This window comes from Ooceraea biroi, chromosome 6 (assembly GCF_003672135.1).
Source record: "Ooceraea biroi isolate clonal line C1 chromosome 6, Obir_v5.4, whole genome shotgun sequence".
NCBI classification, from domain to species: Eukaryota; Metazoa; Arthropoda; class Insecta; order Hymenoptera; family Formicidae; genus Ooceraea; species Ooceraea biroi.
In genome coordinates, this window is record NC_039511.1 from 4935925 (window position 1) to 4959569 (window position 23645).

The 23645-nt window shown below is 44.9% G+C and overlaps 2 protein-coding genes across 8 annotated transcripts in view; one reads left to right on the forward strand and one right to left on the reverse strand.

The window, feature by feature from the left end:
- The window catches only part of LOC105281967 (fasciclin-1), a 230834-nt gene that overhangs the window by 141881 nt on the left and 65308 nt on the right, over positions 1–23645 (forward strand). The gene's annotated exons all lie outside the window — the stretch shown is intronic.
- Positions 16078–22373, reverse strand: LOC105281961 (origin recognition complex subunit 3). The gene is made up of 14 exons (XM_026970369.1): positions 22121–22373; positions 21318–21449; positions 21115–21232; positions 20718–20875; positions 20482–20645; positions 20210–20318; positions 19963–20127; positions 19695–19892; positions 19291–19407; positions 18893–19177; positions 18145–18378; positions 17503–17622; positions 16699–16766; positions 16078–16447 (listed from the first exon to the last, which is right to left on the reverse strand). The coding sequence occupies exons 1-14, from the start codon at positions 22157–22159 to the stop codon at positions 16354–16356; spliced, it is 2001 nt and encodes a 666-aa protein (XP_026826170.1). The 5' UTR covers positions 22160–22373; the 3' UTR covers positions 16078–16353.

Consider the following 23645-nt stretch of genomic DNA (forward strand, 5'->3'; position numbering starts at 1 on the left):
GATCTCGGCGCGCGCGCATCCCTAATGCATCCGCATCGAGCTGCAAAGCCGCCCCGGATCGGGGAAGGTGCATTCGATACGCGCCGGATGTTTACGCGCTTTCGTAATTCAGAGGTTCTTCGTTGGCCGCGAACGTAACGTAGAGTGGCGGCAATCCGTTATCGACGCATCCGCGCTTGCGACCGTTCAGCGTCCGTTGAGCATTCACCGATGTAGATCCTGATGGAAATGGGACGCGGGGTCGGGTGGAGAACGGCCGTTATTGCGATTGAACGCAGCTGACTAATATCGCGTGGTGTCAGCCAGGCAACGCGTCACAATTCACCGACGTTAATGCATCCTGTTGCACTTTATTGCTTGCGCTGCACGGAAATCGAAATGATTTCGTCCGCGCGCACCCCCGACCAGCCTTCTCGCCTTCTCGCGAGATTGTGTTGCTGCTGTGATTCGTAAAACTGGCTCTTTTTAACGCTTTAATTATGAACGACGCGAAAATATTTTCGTAACTACCCGCAAATTATTTACTTACTCCTCAAGCGATAGTCTCTCGCAATGAAATGAATGAAAATCGGATCAACGAAGCTGACAAACTTGTCAGCAGCAAGTTTGACGCCATTAACGTCGCGCATGAATATTTCATCTCGATCAAAATCTTCGGAAGGGAGAAATTTTATCGATTTATCTGTCCACTCCAATTGCGAGAGATAGATAAAGAGCTCCACAGTCCTTTACATCGTCGTTACGTCGTCCGGCCGTGCTGTAACAGACGTGTCGCAAGAAGGTCGTGATCAATAGGGACGCAAACAGCCCACCCTCAATCAAAATCCTTATTATCCTTAGCAGGCTATAGTAAACGCGACGACGAGTCTCGTTAGGCGCACCCTCGTCCGCTACTCTTCCCGTCGTCTTCGCGTCCACGCGCGCGCGTGTTTGCAATGTCACGCGGTGTGTAATTTCGGCGTGTGATGTTTGCGTTGTCGCGCGCGCGATGGCACGGCGCGACGCCTACGGTCGCATCGGCGTGGCATGGCGCCATCGATCTTGACGGGGCCCCGAAGGCAAACACACCCGCTCATGGGCGCCCGCTCCACCTTGCTTACGTTAAACCCGGTGATAAGAAAGGGCCGCGCCTTCGGTCGCCGCAACCGGCCACGCCGGGAAATAATTAATCCGATTTGCACGGCTAAGCCGCGCGCGGGCGCGCACCCTCGACGAGCGTCGCACCGGAAAACGAGCCTTTCATGAAGCAGCTGACGACCGGGTGAGCAACATTACGCAAGCCTTGCGGCGAGCCCGCCATGTGATGCGCGAACGTTCGATACATCCTGTCTGCTCTTAATTAAGTGATTGACACTGAAATGTTGATCAGTTTTATTATTTGAGAAAAAGCTCTTTGTAATATTGCGCGATTCCATAGAAATCTCAATTGTATAATTTGTATTTCTCGCATCGGCTCGTCAGTGATAGAATTCCCTATAAGTTATTTCCGTGGAAAAATCTAGCTGTCTCGGTATCCATTCTTGTAGAAATTTCTCCATGGAACCCACGTTTGGCACAATAAAAGTATCAGAACGAGTTCCTCCCCGCGGCTGCTCAACGATATATATTCTTACGTACTTATTCTTTAAGTCCGCCATCCCATAGGGGGTACCGTCGCGACGCGTCGCGAGAGTTACCCCGACGAATTACCTCGGAGACCACCGGGAACCGTTCGAACTAAATAATCAAAGGTCGCGAGGTCGTCGACTCCGTTGACACGAACGGCCTGGATCAATGTTATTCGACCCGAGGCGTTTTTTCCTGCGATGTTACGCCGACGACGACGAGGCGGGCAACGATGAAAGAAGCGTTGTCGATGACGGTTCGCCGACGAGCCGCTACTTCTCGACTGCTCGTCGAACGTTCCACCTTCTCCTTTTTTTGTCTACGACGGCGCGACGTATTGGAGAGCAAACAGCTCGAACGAGATTACCGCGTGCAAAAGACTTTTTACGAGACGCGTCTTGAAAGAGATTGTCAAGAATTACATTATCCTCGCCCTTGCTCCACCGTTCCCGCCGACGCCGCCGTGATGCGGGGTAAATAAAGGACGTCGGCTGGCGATGCCCTCGAGAAAGCTCGGGAATAGTTATGCTCGCGTGACGCTGCAGCCTGCATCGATTTAGAGCTCAAAGCGTAAGCTGGAAATTATTTACTCGAGGTAACGAACAGCGGATAAGCAGCTTCGCGACACCGCCACTCCTGAAAACGGTATTTTTATTACGTACTTTTCGCCATGGCACTTTACGCGAGAGTATTATTCTACTTTAGATCTCGTCCGATTAGAGGAAGAGCCTCATCGGGCATTTGCGTCCACAATCTGCCGGGACGTTTAAGTGGCCCATGTTTTAAGCTTCTTTAATTCTTGTATATTTCGAGCGTCGCCGTACTCTCTTTTTCATACAACAACTCGCAGTAGTAAACTTAAGCGGAATTATAGCCCGTGCGTAATTTACCCGAGCCCGCAACTTTGGACGGACGCGCGATTCAGTTTCCTTCTTTCGGGCGGATTTCAGACGGATGGAAGACTCAAGAGGTCGAAACTACAGCTCACCGTTCTCTTTATCCCGCCAAGTGCCCGAGTTCCTCTTCTCGTTCCTCGCGGTGGGGAAAAAAGCTCTCTTTATCTCGTCAAGTCGGCGCCCATCGCGCGCCATTCCGCCTCGAGAGGACTAACCCTACGTTCTCTCTTTATCTTTCTCTCTGTTCCTCGACAGTCCCGCGCGAGGCTGCGGCAATTTTGTACATCGCGAAAAGTTTCACAATTAGTCTTGGAACTTTCATAATTCTGCAGCTTAACCTGCCTTGTTTTGCGGCTGAGCGTTACCCCGCGGTCGGTTTAATTTATCATTTCACCTCTCGCCCGACTATCTCGACTTTTCCTCGACTCGACCCGGACCGCGTGTTCCTTCGCTCGTTCCTTCCTCGTTCGTCCCACGCAATTTCTCACTCCGAGCCAAATCCGGAATATTAAGCGTTATAACGAGATCTTATTTTCCGATTAGGTCGGGAAAGGAACCTTCCTCGAGAGAAAATACTCCGCGTCTATCCGAAAATACTTTAGCTCGCCGTTCTAGATGCAACACTAGATGTTTGTACAGGCGTCTCTCGTACGAAAGGTACATTTCCTGCTGAATTTGAGCCAAATAAAAATTAGTCTTACTCCCGGAGCGACGCATTAGGCCATCTTGGTTGATCCTGTTGCTCTTAACATTTGGATGGAAGAAACTCTGCAGCGCACGCGAGCAAATACTCGCAAGAGTCGAGTGTGACTCGAGATAGGTGCACGTACACGACTACAAGAACCCACAACAACCGAGCAACCGCCAGGTTACTATTCCGTTACGTACGTAGGTGGTCAGCAAAGAGTTAAGGGATGGAGGTCAGCCACAGTCGCGGCTCGCGGTCATGCGAGCCATTCGTTCACCGTCGTAAAGTTACATTGCGGCAAGCTAATGCTCTGCAAAGTGGTGCACCGGTGTAGCGAAGTCTCGTGGGGTCAACAATGACTCTTTCCACGTCGCACACTGAATCTCTATTGAATTATCCAAGATCCGTACCAGTACCGCAAGGAAACGTGATCTGACTCGAATGAGAGAGCGGAGTTTCAAATTGCAAATAATTGCCCCTCGCTATCTTATTGTCAGGCGGAAGACTTACAAGTAAGCGAGAACTCGCATCCCAAATTTACGGTGAAATCCAAGATCAGAAATTCCTGCGAGTGAGAATATGAATCCTCTTACGGCATCTCAATCGGCAGAACATACGGTATACCATTAAAGACACACGAATCCAAATAATCACGAGGAGTCAGATCCATGCAATTCAACATCTCTTGAGGCAGCAGACGAGCCTCGAAAGACTCGTACTTTCATTCGGGCCGTGACGCGCGGCGCTGACAATGGCGGGTATTTCGACTGCCAGTAAATTCAGTCGCGGAAAGTTAAAGACTTCGTCGTCTCTCGGAGAGGAATGAACGAAGAGGAGCCAGAACGAGAAGCGAGAGAGAAGCTTGCGTCGACGGCAGAAGGGTGGCTGCTCGAGGTTGGCCGAAGGGGAGGCATGACAAAGGAGGACGGCGCGAACTCTGGCTTCTAGGTAACTTAACTGCTCCTCCTGGTCTTTGTGCGAAACTTAAAGACGCTGTATAGGTGGGTACAGCGACGGCGGCGGGACGGGGGGGGGGGGCACACTGTGTGCATGTGTTGCGTGCGCGCGCGAGGGTCGGCGACTTTGAGCGAACCAGACGAGCGAGAGCTTGGTTACACTGTACTTGGTGCCTGTACGTGTCGAGGAACAAGCTGCTTGGGCGTCTACGACACATCCCGTAGCCGCAGGCCAGGGGGTGGCAGGCAGGGGTGGCTTCGTTTGTCTCGTCGGTGACTATAGAATTCGCAAGTACGCGGGGAGTTGAGACTTTGTCGTTTCCTCCTGGTGATCGAGTTTATTATTGACCTGTTATTGAATCACGTCGTGGAGTGTCGGTTGTGAGAATTAATGGAGAGACGCCGAGTGCGCGCACCGCGAGGGCGGTGGACCCGTTTGATTTCCGAATAAATTCGACTGCTTCGACGGCGCGATCATCGCGTGAAATTAATAAAGCACGTCTCTTTTCCTCCCCTCCTGCCGTTACATTCTCGATCCCTCGAGCTCTCTGCTGGAATCGAAATTCACTTCCGAATTCATGGAACCCCGTATCTTTAATCTCTCGATCCCCGTCCTGGGAGCTGTTACGGAACGTGCTTCGTTTCGCGGCACATCTGGCATCCCGCGATAAAAGCTGCCTGTGTACATAATTATATCGTGCAGTATAATTGTTATAATATTTGCAAGCATGTTATGCCGCTCTTTCTGCATGTTCTCATTAGCGGGAGCGAGAGATTAAAATTGCGACAGATTTCAATGTACGCGGCGTGCGCCCGGCAAAAAGAATGGACCGCTTTGATGCGGCAGCAATGTCACGGATTTTAATCTCGTTTAATTCCGTGGCGTTTTATCGCGTGTACGCTTCCGGCATAATCGTGCACGCGCCACCAGAAATTCCAATCTGCTCCTCGACTCTCTCTGCAGCTCGACGCTCTCGCCGCCGAGTCGAGCCAATTAAGATAAGGCCACGACGTGAATCATCACGCGTAATAATTTTTCAGGCGCAGGGATCCGCGTTTTTTCGCGTCAACTAGAACGATGACACGTTTTACCTCGCCGAGGAAAACGAGGGGACTCGTCGCGATGCGGAGGACGACGAAGCGGGGTACGAAAGAAGCAGCAATGGTTGCCAGACCCTTCCGGTTGTCGGCGCGTCGTCACGTCAGAAAAATCTTAATTATATCACATAAATGCCACATGGCGGTTAAAGAGTGGCATTCAAGGTTGGCGCGATAATGAAACAGGACTTAAATGCAACTGCCGACCGCCCGTCGCGTTTTTTATAGGCTGTAATTAAAATCTTTCTTCGGGAACGCGCTCCGGCGAGACGTCCAGCCACTCGTAAACTTCTTCCTAATTGCTTTCGCGTCCAATGTCGGTTGTGGCGGACACGGGAGAGGTCATGCACTTACATTATAATAAATTAACTAGCTGGTCTCCAAGGGGGGTGAACGCCACCGTGCAAATTCTGCAATAGTTGCGCGCACGTGAAAAAGCATCCGTTCTCATTAATTTATCTCTTCGTTCGAACAGGTATAATCATGTTTTTTATCGTATTTGATCCTTTTTCCTTCTAATGCAGACTATAGTCGTTATGAAATAGCCTGTAGACTAAATATAAATTTAAATAGATATTGCTTTTTTGAGTGAAATATCGGCAAACCGATTTTCCTGTGCGTTAAACGAATTCCATTTCCAATAATGGTAGGCGACGAACGTCAAGCCAGCAAACAGCCGAGGAAAGATCGAAAAGTGAATTATTTAGGCTCAGAATATTCTGTGGCAAAAAGTGAGTTCAATAAGCTGTTAATTAAATCGACTCGACTTTGACTCTCGAGCGGTTGGCTAATTTCATTTGCAGCATTGCGAGAAACATTTTTATCAACCATAATAATCAAGGTAATTCGCAGTTGAAATGGACATCGCAAAATATAAAATTTTTGGAACTACATTTTTATGTAATTCATCTCCATTTTATTTCTGTGCTTGGAAAGTTATATTTAATATATTGCGTTAAAACATTGGAGTAATTAAAAAATATGAATTTACTGTTCACATGAGTAACATTAGCGGTCTAAATTACCATATTCCATAATTGTTACTCAACGTTGTTGTAGCGAAAAAGTTGATAAGATCCAAGCATTATGCACATTAATAAATATAATCTCCAGTTGCAGTGCGTGACAAGTTCTAGTACATCTGTGCCGCAGTTACATATCGCTCGGCGCTAGGGAGAGGTCGAAGAAATAGGAAAACTTTAAAAAGTCGTGCACGACTGTCTTAATGAAAGCGGATAATTCAGGTAACGCGCGTTCGTGACTGCGCGACGAAACGACATCGGCGGCGTCCCGTGCTCGTCGCACCTTTATCCGCGCCACGATTCGCGCTTAAAACAGCGTAATTATGCTAACATTTTTCTTATTCCTTTTGCCCCTCGGTGTCATGGCGTCGGCGATATAATCGCGTCCACGTACGAGAGCGAGAGCACGCCGCATTCGTATAACGGGAATAAATTGGCTGCGTTTTTTTCGCGGCAGAAATCTGCTCAGGCATTTATTATCACCGACGCTGATAACCTACCGGTCGGTTTTTTTAAGTCCGTCGGAGGTACGCGGTTTTACACACACCGGAAGCGCTCAAAAGGGGGAGCGGAGAGAGTCGCCGGGCTCTGTTTAATTCATCAGGTACGAAAACGAAACCGCACCGAGCGCGCGCGCTCGTTTGCGCTCGAACGACGCTTGTTCGTCAGCGACTGGGTAAATGGTCCTTCGCTAGGATGGCTACAAAATACCCAGGGGCATCCTGCGGGGAACACAACCCTGCTGCCACCCTACGACGGGGCGGCATTCAAGTTGGATTAAATGCGAAGAAGACCTAATGAAGGCCGGCCCTCTTGCCGCGCGTCCCTACGGCACGAAGCGGCAATAACGGCTGGCTATATAAATAAAACCTCCACACTTCGAATGGAGGAACGGATTAAGAGGAGTGTGGGATAAATAAAACGAATATCCACGTGATAGCGCCGAAGGGAGATCTATGGTTATCGCGAGAGAGTGGTGGATTGCACTCAAGTCTTTGTTTCATTATCGCGCCAATCTTAAGTGCAATTCTTTGGTAGCTACGGCAACGGTTGATCAAGATAATAAAAAAACGCAGGAAAGACGATTCACGAGGAACAAGATGAAATTTGAACATTTTTAAAATTTCGTTCACTTTGTCAGGACAAAATTTTGCTCGATCAAACCGAAGCAATATCTTCCTTCCCCCGTCTCGCCCGGGGCGACTCGCGTGCACAAGGGTGGAGGGAGTTTTCGCATAAAGCGTTGACGCCCTCCCTTAATTCCTTGTTTCCTTCGCGCAAACATTTTCTTCGTCGCAATCGCGAGACCGCCGCGGGCTTCAACGGGGAGGGGTGTCGCAGCCGGATATAGAAACTCGTCGCGGAATGACATCCGACTGACATGGGCGGGTATTTGGAGGTTTACACTCCCGAATCTCCTTAAAATACTCGTGTTTGTGCGCGAAAGCTGAAGATCCCTCGCTATGTCGGGTCGTGACAAAAATCCAAGATGTCGCGAAGTAATTCGGTACACCCTGGCACGCGCACCCCCGGCGTTCCGTGCTTGCTCGATCATCGATTGAGCGATGACCGACAATTAGACGAGCGATATCCTCCACGGTGGCTGACTGCGGACTGGTTGGTAGTTGAATCGGATGGCTGAATAGGGATGGACCGCATGCGATTAAATCCCCTTTCTCGCCCCTGTCCTCTGCGCTCCTCGTCTTGCCTGGACCCTCGATTGTTGAAGGAGATATCGTTCTTCCTCCCACTGCGTTCCTTCTCTCTTTCCCTCCGCGCGCTCGTCTCGCTCCGTCTCCCGACTTCGACGACAATCCGCGTCGCGAAATGGTCCTCCGACGAGCGGACAAAGAGGACGGGCCGACTACGAACGATGGGTGTAAAGCAATCAATTATCCTTAATTGAAATTAGCCGAAAGGGCCTGCGCGCGGAGAATTAGCCGAGCCAATTACGAATTACTCGCGCACAGCGGGAGAAACTTGGCCCACTTGCTGATTGCCGACAAGATGTGGTCGGTATATTGTACGAGAAGGATTAGCTCGATCTATATTGCACATACATTATACGAATTAGATTATATGTAAGAGAACGTACATATAATTAGATTATATATACGAATAAATTTATATATAAGTACAAAATTACTTGTTTTTGGAAATATTTTTCCTTGCAGTTGCCTCCTAAATACCAAAATCAATGAAAGGATATGTAAATGCTAGTTTCTGGCATCGCAGTGAAAATATATACGAATTAACGAGTATCATAGTTCACATATGTAAATGACATTCGTAAAAATTTGAAGGATTTCATGTAAAATGTGCGTACTTGGATTTGCGAGCTTAATTGTAGCTATCAATGATCTTAATTTCTATTTATTTCACGATTTCGCGAACTTTTCTGCGCCGCTTTTATTTTACGGGACATTGAACGTTTCATATCGCATTTCGCGAGATTCTGCCAACAAAGCGACTCTGAAAATAACTCGATGTTAATGAACAAGCGATAATATCTGAATTATAATGTACAGTAAGGATTATCTCTGTATTTTACATTCGAGCCCGGACACTCTGTATATTACTGTTTCGCATGGATTATCGCATGACAGAATTTGCGGAATCTCGTCAGCGCGCGGGCGTGCGCGCGCGCGGCTATGATAAACGCTCCCACCTTGACACGTTTGCAAATCCGTCCCGAAATTAAATGGAAATTATTCTATTCGCGCGATAACGCCGAGCGCGATCGTGCGATGCCACAAAATTGCTTCGGGACGTCACCATTTGCGCCGTTGAAATTTTGCCGAAAAATCATTGCCCCGCGGGATCCGCCGCGCGATCTGACCGCGCATTATCTGACGATCCGCTGATGATTTTCGCTCGTCTGTCCCACCCTTCAACGGATTTAACCCTCCCGGCGTCTCCCTGTATGTATGCGTGTGTATTTTCCTTCCACGCTACAACTCTGCGCACGACTCATAATTAAGCGCGACAACGTGCATTAATGTCGGAGCTCCTGACACGCTCGAGGATCGACATTCAGCACGAGTGTAGTTGGCTGCACTCAATCGCAATAACGCGTTTGCGGAGGGTCGTGAAGCTGACAACGTCGTGGGTGGCGACAAGCCGAGGGGTCAGGTTCAGAGGAGCAGAGGCTTCTCTATCAGGATTTACGTTCATGAAACGACCCCCTCACTGTTCTCTTTCCTTCTCTGCCACAGGATAACATGTAATCATCATGACATATGTTTATTCCACATACGGAGAGAAAGAGAGAGAGAGAGAAGTGTCGGATTTGAACCCTTTCGTGTAGACACGCGTGTAAATTGTGATCGTATAAATTGTGATTATTAAAGAAATATTGCGCTTATAGTTGCGTGCCGCGATTTGGCCGAGCGTATTTTGTCGAAAAATATACGTATAAATAAAGAATCCAACAAATTCCGGATGCGTACATTGAAAGTTTCAATGCGGATATTTTTTGATATTTGAATATGAATTCGTGCTCGATTGGACGGGCGAAAACATGCGTCTGTTGCAAATTGCGTGGCGCGTAGGCCATACCGGCGTATGTATTTTACGGTTACCAGCATTTTGTTTACGTATCCGCAAAAATTTAATTGACCGTCGCGAGAAGAGTTACGATGAAATACGATACAATTTACGAGCGGCTGACATTAATTGCCGCAGTTAGTAATGTTACGTATCTATTTTGAGCCGCGAGCTTTGATGACGGTATCGATTTTTGATTACGCCGACCCATTTATTTGCATGTACCTCTCTATCGCGATTTATCAATTTTACATCACAGATTAGTAGTTTGATTAGTGACTTCATCAAACTGGGACAAATTCATAACTGCCATTAATATTATCGGACCGTTTTATCTCGCTGGTTTATATCTAACTATATGTGGCAGGTTGCGATAAAGCAGGATATTGGAAAATGCAGGTACAAAGTAGGATAAAGCCTTTAATTATTTAATATTATTTATGAACACACGCGCTTCCGCATTACGCATCCACTCATTTGTATAATTTAATGCGTTTGTAGATTCAGATGCGGTTTCGTTACCAAACGCTGCAAATACAGCATATGTTGCAAATAAATTTCGCGGTTGTTTTCGATGAGTAATTCGTAACAAATTTTAATACGCGATGGTCGATAGAGGAAGGAGATGGCGAACCTCGCATAAAATGAGCTTCCAATCCTTTTACCATCCAGCCGTACCATAGCTCTTGTCACAGTTATGGCATCTTTCCATCAGGAGTTACATCCAATTTGTTTGATAGTTTCGCTGCCACAGCTGTGATCGGTAATTATCGCAAAGATTCGATAAATTGGACTCGATGCCTGCCTTCGCAAGCGCGCTTATCTATTAACATTCACATATTTCGTATTCATAGATTCTTTTTTTATCAATTTCCATAAGGGGAGGACTTCGTATTTTAAATTCGCAAACACCCTCAAGTCTCCGCGGGAAAGCGTTGTAAAATCGTTGTTTTATGGATCGACATATTTTTAAACGACTTTTACATTTACGACGGTTCTCCCCGCACTGGGAAATTTGTACGATGGCCCATCCAACAGGGAGAATCGATATACTCGCTGCTCGTTCGGGCGAGACATCGTTCTTCTTTCCTCTCGTCGTCAACTATCCTCTCGCGAAGCTCGCGAAGACTTTCAGAACGAACTTCCTTCCCAAATGGACGTACGGGGGATGCCCTGTGCGAACCGTGATTGGACGCTTCAGGTGCGATGCGAGATTGATACGAGAAGCTGTCGAGATTGATTTCCGCGTCGCGGAATGGAGAATGGTTGGAGACTGACGTCCCCTAAGGACTCGAGGACCCGTTCCCCCTCGAGATGCTCCATAACCACCGCACAAGCTTCCTTTCATCTTGGACGAAAATAAGTCCGAGAAGGAGGACCTCCCGTGGGAAATGTAGTCATCTGCGCCGAGAAATTTCGAGATATCCGGGGGTAGATTTCTACGGTATTCGCGGATCTCCAAGGGGCTCTAGAATTCTCGTAACGGCCGAACAAAAAAACGCTATGATCGATGCACGGATTGCGCCACAAAAGACGTATGTTAATCTTTAAATGGACAAAGTTATATAACTACACGAAAATTTTACCTATCTAACTTGAAAATCATATTGAAGGCCACATATAGAACAGATGTGCAAGGAGCATCATTAAAAGACTCTTATGTACACTGCAATAGGGCAAAAATCTTTTCCGATATGCATTGGTTTTTTTCCGTTCGAAAGGTACACATTTCAAAAATACACGCGAATATCTATTTTCATTTGTTCGGAATTGCATTAAAGGAATTTTCGGAAACCGAATCGTCTGAGAAATTGATCATTCAATAGCTGTGCGGGTGATGTTTGTCTCATAAAGTCATTCGAGAAGTTTCGAGAATTGAAATCGAGAAGGAAATTCGGGACAAATATTTTCTTCCCACGCTGTTTGTCCCGCAAAATCGAGACAAACAACCGCAATTTAACCGTTCACTCGCGACTTTTCTCAGGAGACATGCGCGAGGAGATGACGTCAGACGGCGACGGCCAATCGCTCGGCCTGCGGCTCGCTCCGCGCATGTTCCTTATCATCGGGCTGCGTGAGGCCCAACCATGTGCCAATCGCGTGCGGCACGCGGGGGTCACCCCCAAAACTTTGAAATCGATTGGGCCTAGCCAAAATTCACGGGCTCTACAAATAGAGCTCCAAGCGATCCGCGGACTCACTTCACAGTCAGTCTGCAAAGTATCAAAAGTTTTCTGGCAATCAACTAAACGCAAAGTCCGTCTCTTTCAGTGCGTGCAAATTCCGTCGCTCGCGGAATCGTCACGGTGATAAATTCCGTCGCTTGCGGAATCACCACGTTGATACTTTCCGTCGCTCGCGGAATTAAAACGGCGAGTTGAACTTATATATAGTGTACATAATTTATTTCAATTCTATATAACTTTGTGCCGTTACAACAGACGCTTTCTTCTTTTGTGTGTTCGTGGATGTGCTATCCGTCCCGTGATACCTCGCGTACGTAACATCATTTAATTTCGAAAACATGGACGTTGTAATACGATACATTAGGGCATTATATTCGATCGATTTCCGGGGGAAAGCGGTTGTATTCATTCAGACGGAATTTAAGGACATTTCATGACATTTGGTTTCCGTATTTGGTGGCGGAGCGGGATCATTAAAAATACGTTGTGTCTAATGGATGGACGTCATGGAAGCTCTCGGGTGATCACTCGGCAAATGAGCGGACGAACGAGCGAGGACGGCCGAAATCGACGATTATCGGTGAACGATGTGACCGGTTCCCAGGCCGCTGATCGATGACCGCGCGTTGTTATTACTACTGTTTACCAATTAGCCTGCGTGCAATTATAATTGGTAATTGCAAGCGCCTGGCCTGCGAGCCGCGCTCGCCGCAATCATCCTGACGCGCCTATCGTCGTACATCCGCGTATATCACCCCACCGACACCGCGTGTCACGTTAATTTTAAAGTACGTCACGTCGTAACAGAAGTGCTCGTCGTATCGACATGTACGTATGCGCGCGAACGCGTGCTCTGTCATCGAATTTTCGCTGACCGTAAAGAGCCATAACGGTGAGAGGGAGGAAGGGAGCGAGAGACACGTCGCGTGAAATATGTATTAAATTAGTGAGAGGTCCTGGCATTTTATAAATTCCCAAAGTTTGGTAGAATTAAAAATTGCCATGCGTCACGCGAAAAGCGCGGAATAAGCGCAGTTTGAAACTGATCTCTCGTCACAAGAATCAGTGGGAAAGCAAGAGTGTTTGATGATGCGTGATAAATTGTGGTCAATTTATCCTGTTTCAATTCGTTCATCCTCGCAGAACGGAGCGACGGGGACGAAACGAGGAGCAAGTTTTGAAGGATGATGGCGAGGCGCGAAATGGAAACGCTCGGCATAAGGTTCCGTTCGATTCATCCCCCGAAAGGGGGAACTGTGCGTTTCAGCGAGAGAAATCGCTGCGGCGTATTCGGGAAATATACAGCCGATTCGTGCGCGCGCGCAGCCGGGATAAAGAATAGACTTCGTTTCTTCGTCGGTCGTCGCCGAGCAGATCCGATATAACGATAGCGACAAGTTAAAGAGGATGCCGAAAGGATATCGGGGTCGCGCCGTCGATTGAGCACGAAGGTTACGGCAGGTTAGGCAGCCCCGGCCCGGAAAACTGATTCTCACCCCCGTATCTGCAGTTCGGTCGAGTTGGAGAAGTGGACCTCTCATAGATTTTTCTTGCAAATGGATTTTCTCCGGGGCGGCTCTCACGCGGCGATCGATAGTCGTGAGAAAAGAGATGCGGATAAGATCAATGCCACATACAAGAAGGAAAGAAAGAAAGAAGGAGGAAAAGAGAGAAAGGGAACTGATCTCCGCGTACTTGGCGTTATTGAAACAAAACTTTTCTCTTCAGAATTTATTTCTTGGTAAAACTCGTGCGTATCTTGTCAGACGTAGATCGCATGCCAAGTACATTAGATGATGATCCCGATCGCCGAAGCTTAAGAAGGAATCGTAATCTAATAATCCGGTATTTTTATTCAATTAGGAGAAACTGATAGGAAATTGAAAATTGCAAGTGCTCCATAATGATGGACTAAGACATTAGGATAAATTACATGAAAATAAATCTGTGTAGCAAAGAATGAGGAATTGGTAACCGATCCGACCGAGCGAAGACTCCCTCAATGTTTCGTTATAATCATAAAGCTATCGATTTACACACAATCTTCAAAGTGCATTTTCGACCTGCTGTCGCATCGTCGAATCGGTCCGTTTAAAGTAAGACAGCCGTCAATCCAAGCGAGGCCTTCGGGAGCGCGTCGAATCGATACCATCGCCCGAACCTGCCGTCGCGTTCAACGTGAAAGGCAAAGTGGATATGCAAGCGACTGCGTCGTATCTCCATTCATCTGCATACAAGCCGAAGTCCTCCACCGAGGCCAATAGAGCGTCCTCGGAATACCCGTCGACTCGCAGGACTCCCGCTCCTTTGACATCGGAATTATTGCGTTCTGACGTTCTCCGATACGAGCTGTACGTGAGCTCTGTATTCCATGGCCTTAGATCTTCATGGTGTTCAGTGAATCTTCTAATTCTTCCGACTTTGTAGTCCGATAGTATCATTTATATCGTGCGCGTAGATCATTTGTAGAATCCTCGGAATTCCTCGAATCCCAAAAATCAAATTTCGATTCTTCCAAAATGCGATCTCTTGAATTCTGGATTCGTAGCAGTTTTGGAACTCGGATTGACCTTGCATCGAATCTTGTAAGAATTAGATTTTCGGATAATTAAATTCTCAATTTCTCTCAACTCCTAGACACTTTGTGTTCGTACAGATCATGTACGAGACATTCGTGGATTCTCGTAGTCTTCAGAGTCCTCTTGATTTGAAAATCAAATATCAGCAGGACCACGTCCACGTGTGTGGCGGAGGCCTCCCAGAAAATCTCGCAATGAAAGGCTCGCGCGTTTCTTGCCCCTTTGACACCGAAGTTGCTCCATACCCCTTGAGCCCTCTTGCCTGCTGGTGCAGCGAAGGATGCAGCTATCCGGCGATACGGACGAGCTTACCCCCTTTTCGTACCCTTCGTCCCTCACCCTTTCTTGGTGAGGGTCAAAGACGGACCGAGGGTTAACGTACCAAGAGCATCCCCATCGAGGCACAGACGTTAACCTTTGGCAACTCCTCCTCCCCGCACCCCTTTGTTCTCCTTTGAGTCCGGGGATTGTTCTACGATTGGTCACGACGCGAGGGAGATCTCCGAGTGGCTTTGTCCCGGACATTATCCCGGTGGATCCGGCGGTGCGGATGTGCTACGTCATGATACTCGTGACAATGGATTGTAAACGGGCGTTGGGGGAGACGTGACGTGCAATGAGGGCCGATAATGTCATCGCGTTCGCGAGAGTACAGAAAATGAGGGACTTCGATGTTGGCTAGATAGCTAAATAGATAGAATGTACTGACATCGTTGCACAACATTGCGGTCGAACGTTGGCCATCTATCGATCGCAATTTGCTTGTTCGCTTCTGCGAGTCTCGTCTCCGTGAATTATTATGAACTTGTCCGACCACGCGGCATAATTTCATTCGAAAACTCCCGAGATTTTTCGGCTGAAATCCGTCATGAATTTCGTTCCCCATAAAATGAAAGATTAAAGGTCGCTGCTCGTCAGAATGTTAACTTTCATGCGCGTCGCTTGGCGAGAAAGAGGCCGACGCGACGCTGGAATCCGATTAATCGATATTCGCCCACGTTAAAATGCGGAAACAATTGCCGCGCGTGCTCCAGCCGAATTTTTTTCACAGCGCTGCGGAACGCGCGGCACATTTCGACGTCGCCACAAAGACGGTGTAATCGATATTGCGGATTTTTTCAAAAGTGCAGAGTAACTGAAGAGAGAAACAAAAAGATTTAAATATTTCAGCAGCAGAGCAGGCTTATATAATACATGTGCAGAATTACGGTGTTCCAATGCGAGCGTGCAAGTCACTAAATTATTTCACGGTGAGCTTGGCATGATATTGTAGCAACCACCGCGGAGTTTAAGTGACGAAAATATTATAAATACATACACATATGGAGCATGTATCTTTGAATGTTGAAATCGGAAATTATAGAAATTAAAAAATTTAGGTTTCAAAAAATATTTCGCCAAAAACGTTGTACAGTCGGGAATTTATATCGGATTCTAAAATATGTATTTTTTTGTTTCTCATTGTTAAATTATTGCACATAGCTAAATAATTTCTGCACACTTTTTTGCCAATATTTTTATTCTCAGGTTTGTAAATCGTTATAAATGTTACATCGTCCGTCGAGATATAACAACAGACAATAAATATTTAAATTATATGTATAATGTAAATGCCGAGATTTCTTGATTCTTGGCATTTCGATAATGCTCATTGTAACAGTGTTTCGTTTATTCGTAAAAATGATGGAATATACAGTAGAAAAATAAGTTCATGGATGATACAACGACTCACATAATGAACAAACAAGGCAATCACACTCAACACACGATATTGTTGTTATGTAAGACGCCTCACGTGATCCGTTTTCCTTCGTGAAGTCTCGATGAAGCCGAGAAACTGCAAGGCGGCGACCGCTTGAGTAAACCGAGCTCTGAACCCCCGTTAAGGATAAGTTACTACGTGATGAAATGCGAGATAACACGTGCGAATTATTCAAACTAGGAAGTATATCTAGTTTCGCGGAAGTTACGTACGCGCGGTACGAGGCACCGCGTTAGCAGGCGTGATATGAATATCAAAGGTAGCGCGCGGCAAGATAAATCTCGAGCCGATCAGACTGGAAACGCGCGAGGAGGATGACAAGGAAGGCTACCGCGCGCGGCAACTTTTGCAAAAGGATACTGTAGTCCTGCATTCACTTCGCGCTCCTCTGTGAATTGAATCTGCGGGTTTACGATCGTCAGGAACGCCTGCAAAATACACATTAAACGCATTGTAAATATTATCAGGATCCACATTATCCAGCTTAGTCACAACCTGCTCTAACACCAAAATGCTCGTGACTCCAGATTTAGCTCGATAATGTAAACGCGAGATCGACGTGTGACCAATTTTGGCTCGCGGCTGACTTTGTTTACGTCGATCTTACTTAATACTAAACTACTCCAGAGTTGGCTCGACAATGTAAACGCGTGATTGACAATCGCGAATCAATTTGAACCAATGCCTGCTTGAGATCTAAAGGTAGGATAATTTTAGAGTTCAACTGTCGAATTCCGCTATCGTCAAATATTCAGAAGCGCTCATGCTCAGGTGAGCAACATAAAACAAGATTCTTATATCGTGGCTCTCTTATCGAAATTAATAACGATCTATATACAGCTTTATTAGAGTCTCAAGCCCCTCCCGTACTAAACGCTCAACGATCTTCCCGATTACGGCGATCGTTGAACCGTTCGTCGGAGAGCACGGTTTTCTCGCCGGCGCAATTTTCACGAGAAACATTTTACCGGCTTCCTAACAACTAGCCGGCGATAAAGCACTCGGCACCCCTTGCACGCGCCTTGCTTACTATGACGTGCTTGCGTGAATCACTAGCAGCAGTGGCGGCGGCGCCGATTAAAATCACGAGACGGTTGGCCGAGTGCGTGACCGTAAATGTAACAGGGATTAACCTGTAAACATGAGCATGGGCCGGATAGTTACCTGCAACCAGTCGTACATATTGATCAGCTTCCTGGACTCCAAGTGTAGCTTATAAATTATACTCAGGTCGGGGAGCGTGCGCGGAATGTCGCTGTCGTTCGCCAATCTGCAGCAGTCGCACTGAAATATGCATTTCCAATTAACTGCACCGTAGGACCCGTCGCGGTGGAAAGTCGGGCGAGCGCGATTTTTCAGCGGTCGCCGATGAATCGCTCGTATAAGGGAAGATTAAACGTCCCCGATGGCGCGGCGGCGCGCAGCGGGACCGGAACCGGCTGGAGATCGCTCAAGAAGAAAAAAAATGAATTGCAAAGAAAAAACTGATAAGATTCCGGTGTTAACCGAGACAGAATCGGCGAGATTCCAAGCGCTAAAGCTGGCGAAGCTTCAGCGATGCTCGAAAGCCGGAAAGCGAGAAATTTTACATTCCGCTACACGCGACATTAATTCCAGAGCACGATGTGTAAGGTCCGTGTATATTATTTAAGAACTCCATTTCACAAGCCTGAATAAAACGCGAATGGTTTTTCGAGCACGTTCCCGATCGCGCAGCGGCAATGAGCAACAACAAGGAGACTAGCTAGCTAGCTAAACTAACGAAATCGCGTTCGCTAGCCACTCGTGCGGAATTTCTCCACTCACGTCCAGGTACATCCGCGGATCGCTCAATCCTGTGTGTATGGCGGCCCTCAAAGAGCCGCGGATGTGGTGCTTCGCCTGATTCTCATCTCTGTAGCAGAATATCTCGTACCCTGTCACATGATTCGGCCTGATCAGATGAACGGAGAATACTTTCCGGTCCAAGTAATTGATTAAGTCGAGCTGTGCCTCCTTGTAAGCGGATCGCGATTGTTTCTGACTCATACGGAGCAGTTTCTGAAAAAAGGATGTAACGCTTGAACTCCGTTAATCAACGCTTTCTCTCTTTTCGTTCTTATCAAGAAGCGAATCACTAGTTTGATTGCACTCGTGTAAAAATCGTAAAAATCGCGTGTAAAATATCGCGGAAATTGTACGTGCTATATGTTGTTCGTTGAACTTTACGCGAGTAAAGCAAGGAATCAGCAAACTTAACATTCATCGTCAAGCGTAATTTAGCTGACTTCCGTTCACACCAACTTGATTATTAAGATTCACCGTTACATGTACATAATCATTTTCATAATTTTAATAGATAAAGATATTAAGATACTGTTCACACTTTGTTCGGTAGGCTTTTCTATCGTTATTAAAAAGTTAGTATCTTACAAATGTAAATAATTGTCTGTTATGATATGATATTAATCTATTATGATATTAATTTTAACACACTTATTGCTTGCCAGTCATCATGACGATAAATGTATTAAGCATGACTAAGCGATACGATAATACGAGCTTACATACGCACCTCTTTCAATTGTATTCGACTGAGTTTCTCATCCATGCTAATAACTTCAGAAGACGCTCCAGTGACATCTAAACTAGCCTCTCGGATCGTATTGATATGAGAATCGAGAGTGCTTTTTATTTCCTTGACGATCGGATCCTCGGAAGTATCGAGGATTTTCATGATAGATTCGAGTTTCGTGAGGAGCTCCTCTTTCGACAAAAATCCCAACAATTTTAAACATTCCTTGTACTCCAAGGACGCAAGGAGATTACTCGTATAAATTTTGGTATATAGTTCCCGTAACTGAAATGATTGTCGCATATTTTTTCCATGATTCAGACTTTTTAGCTGATAAAAGATTACTGACCTTTTACACAACGTAATATTTTATTTTAATCAATCAAGTGTCCTGTTACCTGTTTACCTATTGGCGAGCCTGGTAATGATGCAACTAGACAGTGTAAACATCTTAAAACAATTAAAAATACATCCATATATTTGTGAAAGTTCTTTAACAACGGTTCTAGCATTTCCTGCAGAAGAAAGTGAATTTTTAAAAATAATTCGCAAATGTATTATATATAACATTATGAAAAATTACGAAAAATTAACAGTGACGAATATCTCATATATACGAATATCTCTCTTGAAATTTTTAAGCTTTTTGATAGTAAAAAGCGTGATAATGGAGACTGACATTTTATATATGTAAAATTCGATTTAAATTATTTGACAGCAATCCAACAAAAGTATTATTAAAGCTGCGATATTTGATTAACGAATCGAATTTATAGCTTCCATATAAATACATAATATCTACCTTAAATTTTTCATTGCTGAGGTTATCGTTTCTATTTGTTACTTCGCTAGATGTTTTCAAGTATTTAACGATAGACGGTAAATTTTTAATTTCCTCGATATTTTCATCGTTCAGCCTAGATATTCTCTTTTTAATATCTTTCGGTTGACAACAAAGAAAAGTTATATTGTTGTCGTAAAAATGTTGTATCATACATATCTAAAAATTAAAAGAACTTGCAACAATCAATTTACTGCCGACAAATTGCACTAAGTCTATTTTTCGTTACCTTATAATTCTGTAAAAAATTGTCCACTGAAAAATCATAAAACAGAAAAATATCGGTCAGCAATTGAAACACGCGGCCAATTAATCTAAACGGAATATTTGACGAGAAAACAGTGGCATCCAGTACGTCCGACAGTGTTTTGACTTGCGTTTGCGTGTGAAATACCTAAAACATGAGTGCTCTAAATAATCTAAAGTCGCCGTGCAAATATTTCCGACGTGCATGAAAACTTTCTCGCCCAACTTGCCTGCACTATTAACTTCGACGTGACGTCGTACGTCAATGATCTATGCACAACATGCAACGTGGTAGCGACACCGAATATAAGTACGAACTTTAACGTACTCCTGTACGAGCTGAAAATTATTTATTACAGAATATTCTTTATTAAATAAAACACACATTCTTATCATGCATGAGTTCAAGCATTTGAACTGAGCATGCAGTAGAGACGTGTATTCATATTTCTCGCCGGAATCCCATCACGTTCGTATAAAAAAATCATTATCATCAGGATACCTCAACACCAAGATGAAATCATGCAGTACATCGGTGGAGAAGCTCTCAAAGTCCGGCAAAATTATGACTAAAGGATCCTCCGGGTCATGATGTTTCGCGAACCAGTCTTTTAAGACACGCATAGTGCACTGACTCTTACGCACTTCGGACGCATCGTCATCATTCTAGAAAACGAGGGAGAACTGAGTAGAGAATTGCAACGAAGCTTCTCGACAGGACTTTCAACGCCAACTAACCGATTCCGATTTCTGGATAAGTTGATACACAGTGTCCTCGATAATGTTCTTTATCTTGTTGCAATTTCTACTCCACAGAACTGCTATATGCGACGTTACCTTGCTGAGCTTCGACACCGTCGTATCGAAAAGCGTCGTGTGATCGGGAACGTTGACTCCTGTAATACCGTCACATCGAGTTTTTCTAATGTTTACTGAGATTCGATATAGAGATTCGAAAATAGTTGTTTATTGGCAAGCTGTTCTGAGCTATTCTGTATCTTGGATTTAGAATAAGACCGAAATATTCGAGATAGGACTTCATTGGAAAAAATGCTCAGCATAATCTTGGACAAGGAAAATGAATGATGAGATCTTACAAAATATTTAAGCATAGAATATTTAACGTCGTTTTCACCTGTCAATAAGATAGCCGTAGCTATTTCATGAGACGTAGTTAACGGATTGGCTTTTATTGTTAGCACGAAGGATTTCAAATTCGACATAACTTGTTGAAACATTTCTGATCTCACGTTCTGAAATATTAAGGCATTAGTCTGTTAATGCATCCGGATGTTAAACTTGAAATTTCTGCAGCTGCATCACAACACCACGCTTTACCTCTGCGGCCTGTTCAATACGTCTCCACGTTTCACTATACGCGACGTACCAGGGTTCGTTACAATATTCCAAATTTTGAGTACTCTTCCTCTTTTTACCGATTTTGTAATTCCCTTTGTGAGCAAATATTCCCTAAAAATGACAATCGACATTAGGCTCTTATCATGTACAATTTAATTTCGTATTAAAGTAGCATAGTAATTTTCCTGGCTCTGTTGTTGCAGAATTTAACGCAGTTAGATTGCGTTATTATTAATCATAAAAGTTACTATCGAGTTACAACGGGTTACAAAATCGATTAACGAAAGCCGGAAACTCGTTATTTCTCTAACACTCTAAATAAAATTACGCGAGTTCATAGTCAATGAAATTGTAATTAAACAATCACAAGTAATCAATTTTTATTATCGAATGAACGGCGACGTGTGCGTGCAATGTAATAAATATACACGCATATTAAGCACACATATTAAACGTACAGTAAACAGATATTCCAAAAATACTATTAAGTTTTATATATTAATCTAAAAGTTTACAAAATTTTTAAGAATATAATATAATTAAGCTCTCAACTTCAAAAGGAATAAGTAATTTGCAGAAGAATAAGTGATGATAAAATACATAACATCGCACAGAAGACTAGCAGCCCTAGAAGGGCGCGTCTGGACGCGCTGATAAACAAGGCGTAAGAAAAATAAGCCGGCAATTACGCGAATCGTCGCTACCGGCATTTTCGCGGCCTAGCGTCGCATTTTGAGGTTAAGTCGACGAGAGCAACAGGTTGCACGCGTCGTATCGCTTACCTTGGACACGGAAACATTCTCCATTCTGCGAGTGGTCATGTCGCCGAATTGCCGAATATATTTTTAAATACAGCGGCTTGAAACTGGCAAGTAAGAGAAACAAATCACTCACAACGAGACACTCGGCACGATCACGCGCGAACAACTAGCCGAACGAACGTCGCGAACAGCTGTCAGCTTGTCTTGACGAATCCTTGCGCCACTAGCTGGCGCCATGTGCTAGCATCAGTTAACGTCCATGTGTTTAGATTGCATAAAAATTTAATTAAATTAAAATCTTTTAATTGAATTTAATTTAATAAAGAGTTTATTTTCCTTTATACAGAATATTAATGCATTTTATATGTTATTAACAAAGATTATAATTTATACTTTAGTATATAAGCTTCGAAATTTATTTTGTCAAACTACCTTTATGTATTACATTATTGTATATTGTCTTCGTTTCAGATCCTTTTATAGTTATAGTTGCGCAAGCTATATTTTTTGTAAGTGCAAAATAGATATTGGTTTGCAACTTTTTATCGTATATCTGTTTAATATAAAAGCCAATAAGATTATTGTTATAGAACTGTATGGGTATAAAATTTGTTTCAGTTATTTATCAAATTTTATTTCTCTCCCTTTTAGTACCTGAATTTTAGATTTACTTTTAAATCCATTTTTTTCTTGGGATATTAAATCTCAAAAGTTCATTTCTAATAGAAACAATTTGTTTTGCAAAGCTTTATAACCAAGAGTTATACTTGTCAATACTCAAAGAACCATAAATTTACATGCAGAAACTTCTAAATCTGGATGGATCTGATGCATAAATTCAAGAATCGAGAGACAGAGTAACTTAAAAATTACAGAGTAAAATCTATATCAACAATCGCACGTAAAACAATAATTGCTTTCGAGTTGTTATTATTATTATTAATTTCTTAAATTACGCAATTATATCCATTTATCTATATAACGTATTTATTTCTCTTTGCTACATTCTCTTTTAAAATCTCGTGGAACGTCTGGCGGCAACATGCACGCCACAATCTCCAAATACACGTCCGATAAAGCAACGCGCGGTTCGTCCTCATCAAGCAAGACCGGTGTGCCGCATGTTTGAAAGTCGGATTTCGGCTACGTCGGGAGAACGGACAGAGGAGACGAGTAGAGACGTCTCTCCCGGTGGAGAGACGAGATGGAGGGTGGATATAAATCGATGCGCAAGCAGCTTTGCGCGGGTCGTTCTCGTTTTGTGGTCGACCGTGGCACCTGTGCCCCGTGTGCATCGCTACCACCGATACGAGGATGGCGGGGACGGGGGGAAGAAAATAAATGCGAATCGATCGGCAGCTTAATCATTCGGCGCCCGTTGAAAGGGCGGAAAGGCTCGGCTGCTGGGACAAAACGCTCGCGAGGCCGGCACCCGAGCCGGAGATATTGCGCCCTCTGAAAGGCACACATCCTCCCCCGCGACTCGATCACGTCGCATAAAGCACCCCGGCGCAACAAGAAAAATCGCGCCGGTGAGACGCGCTAT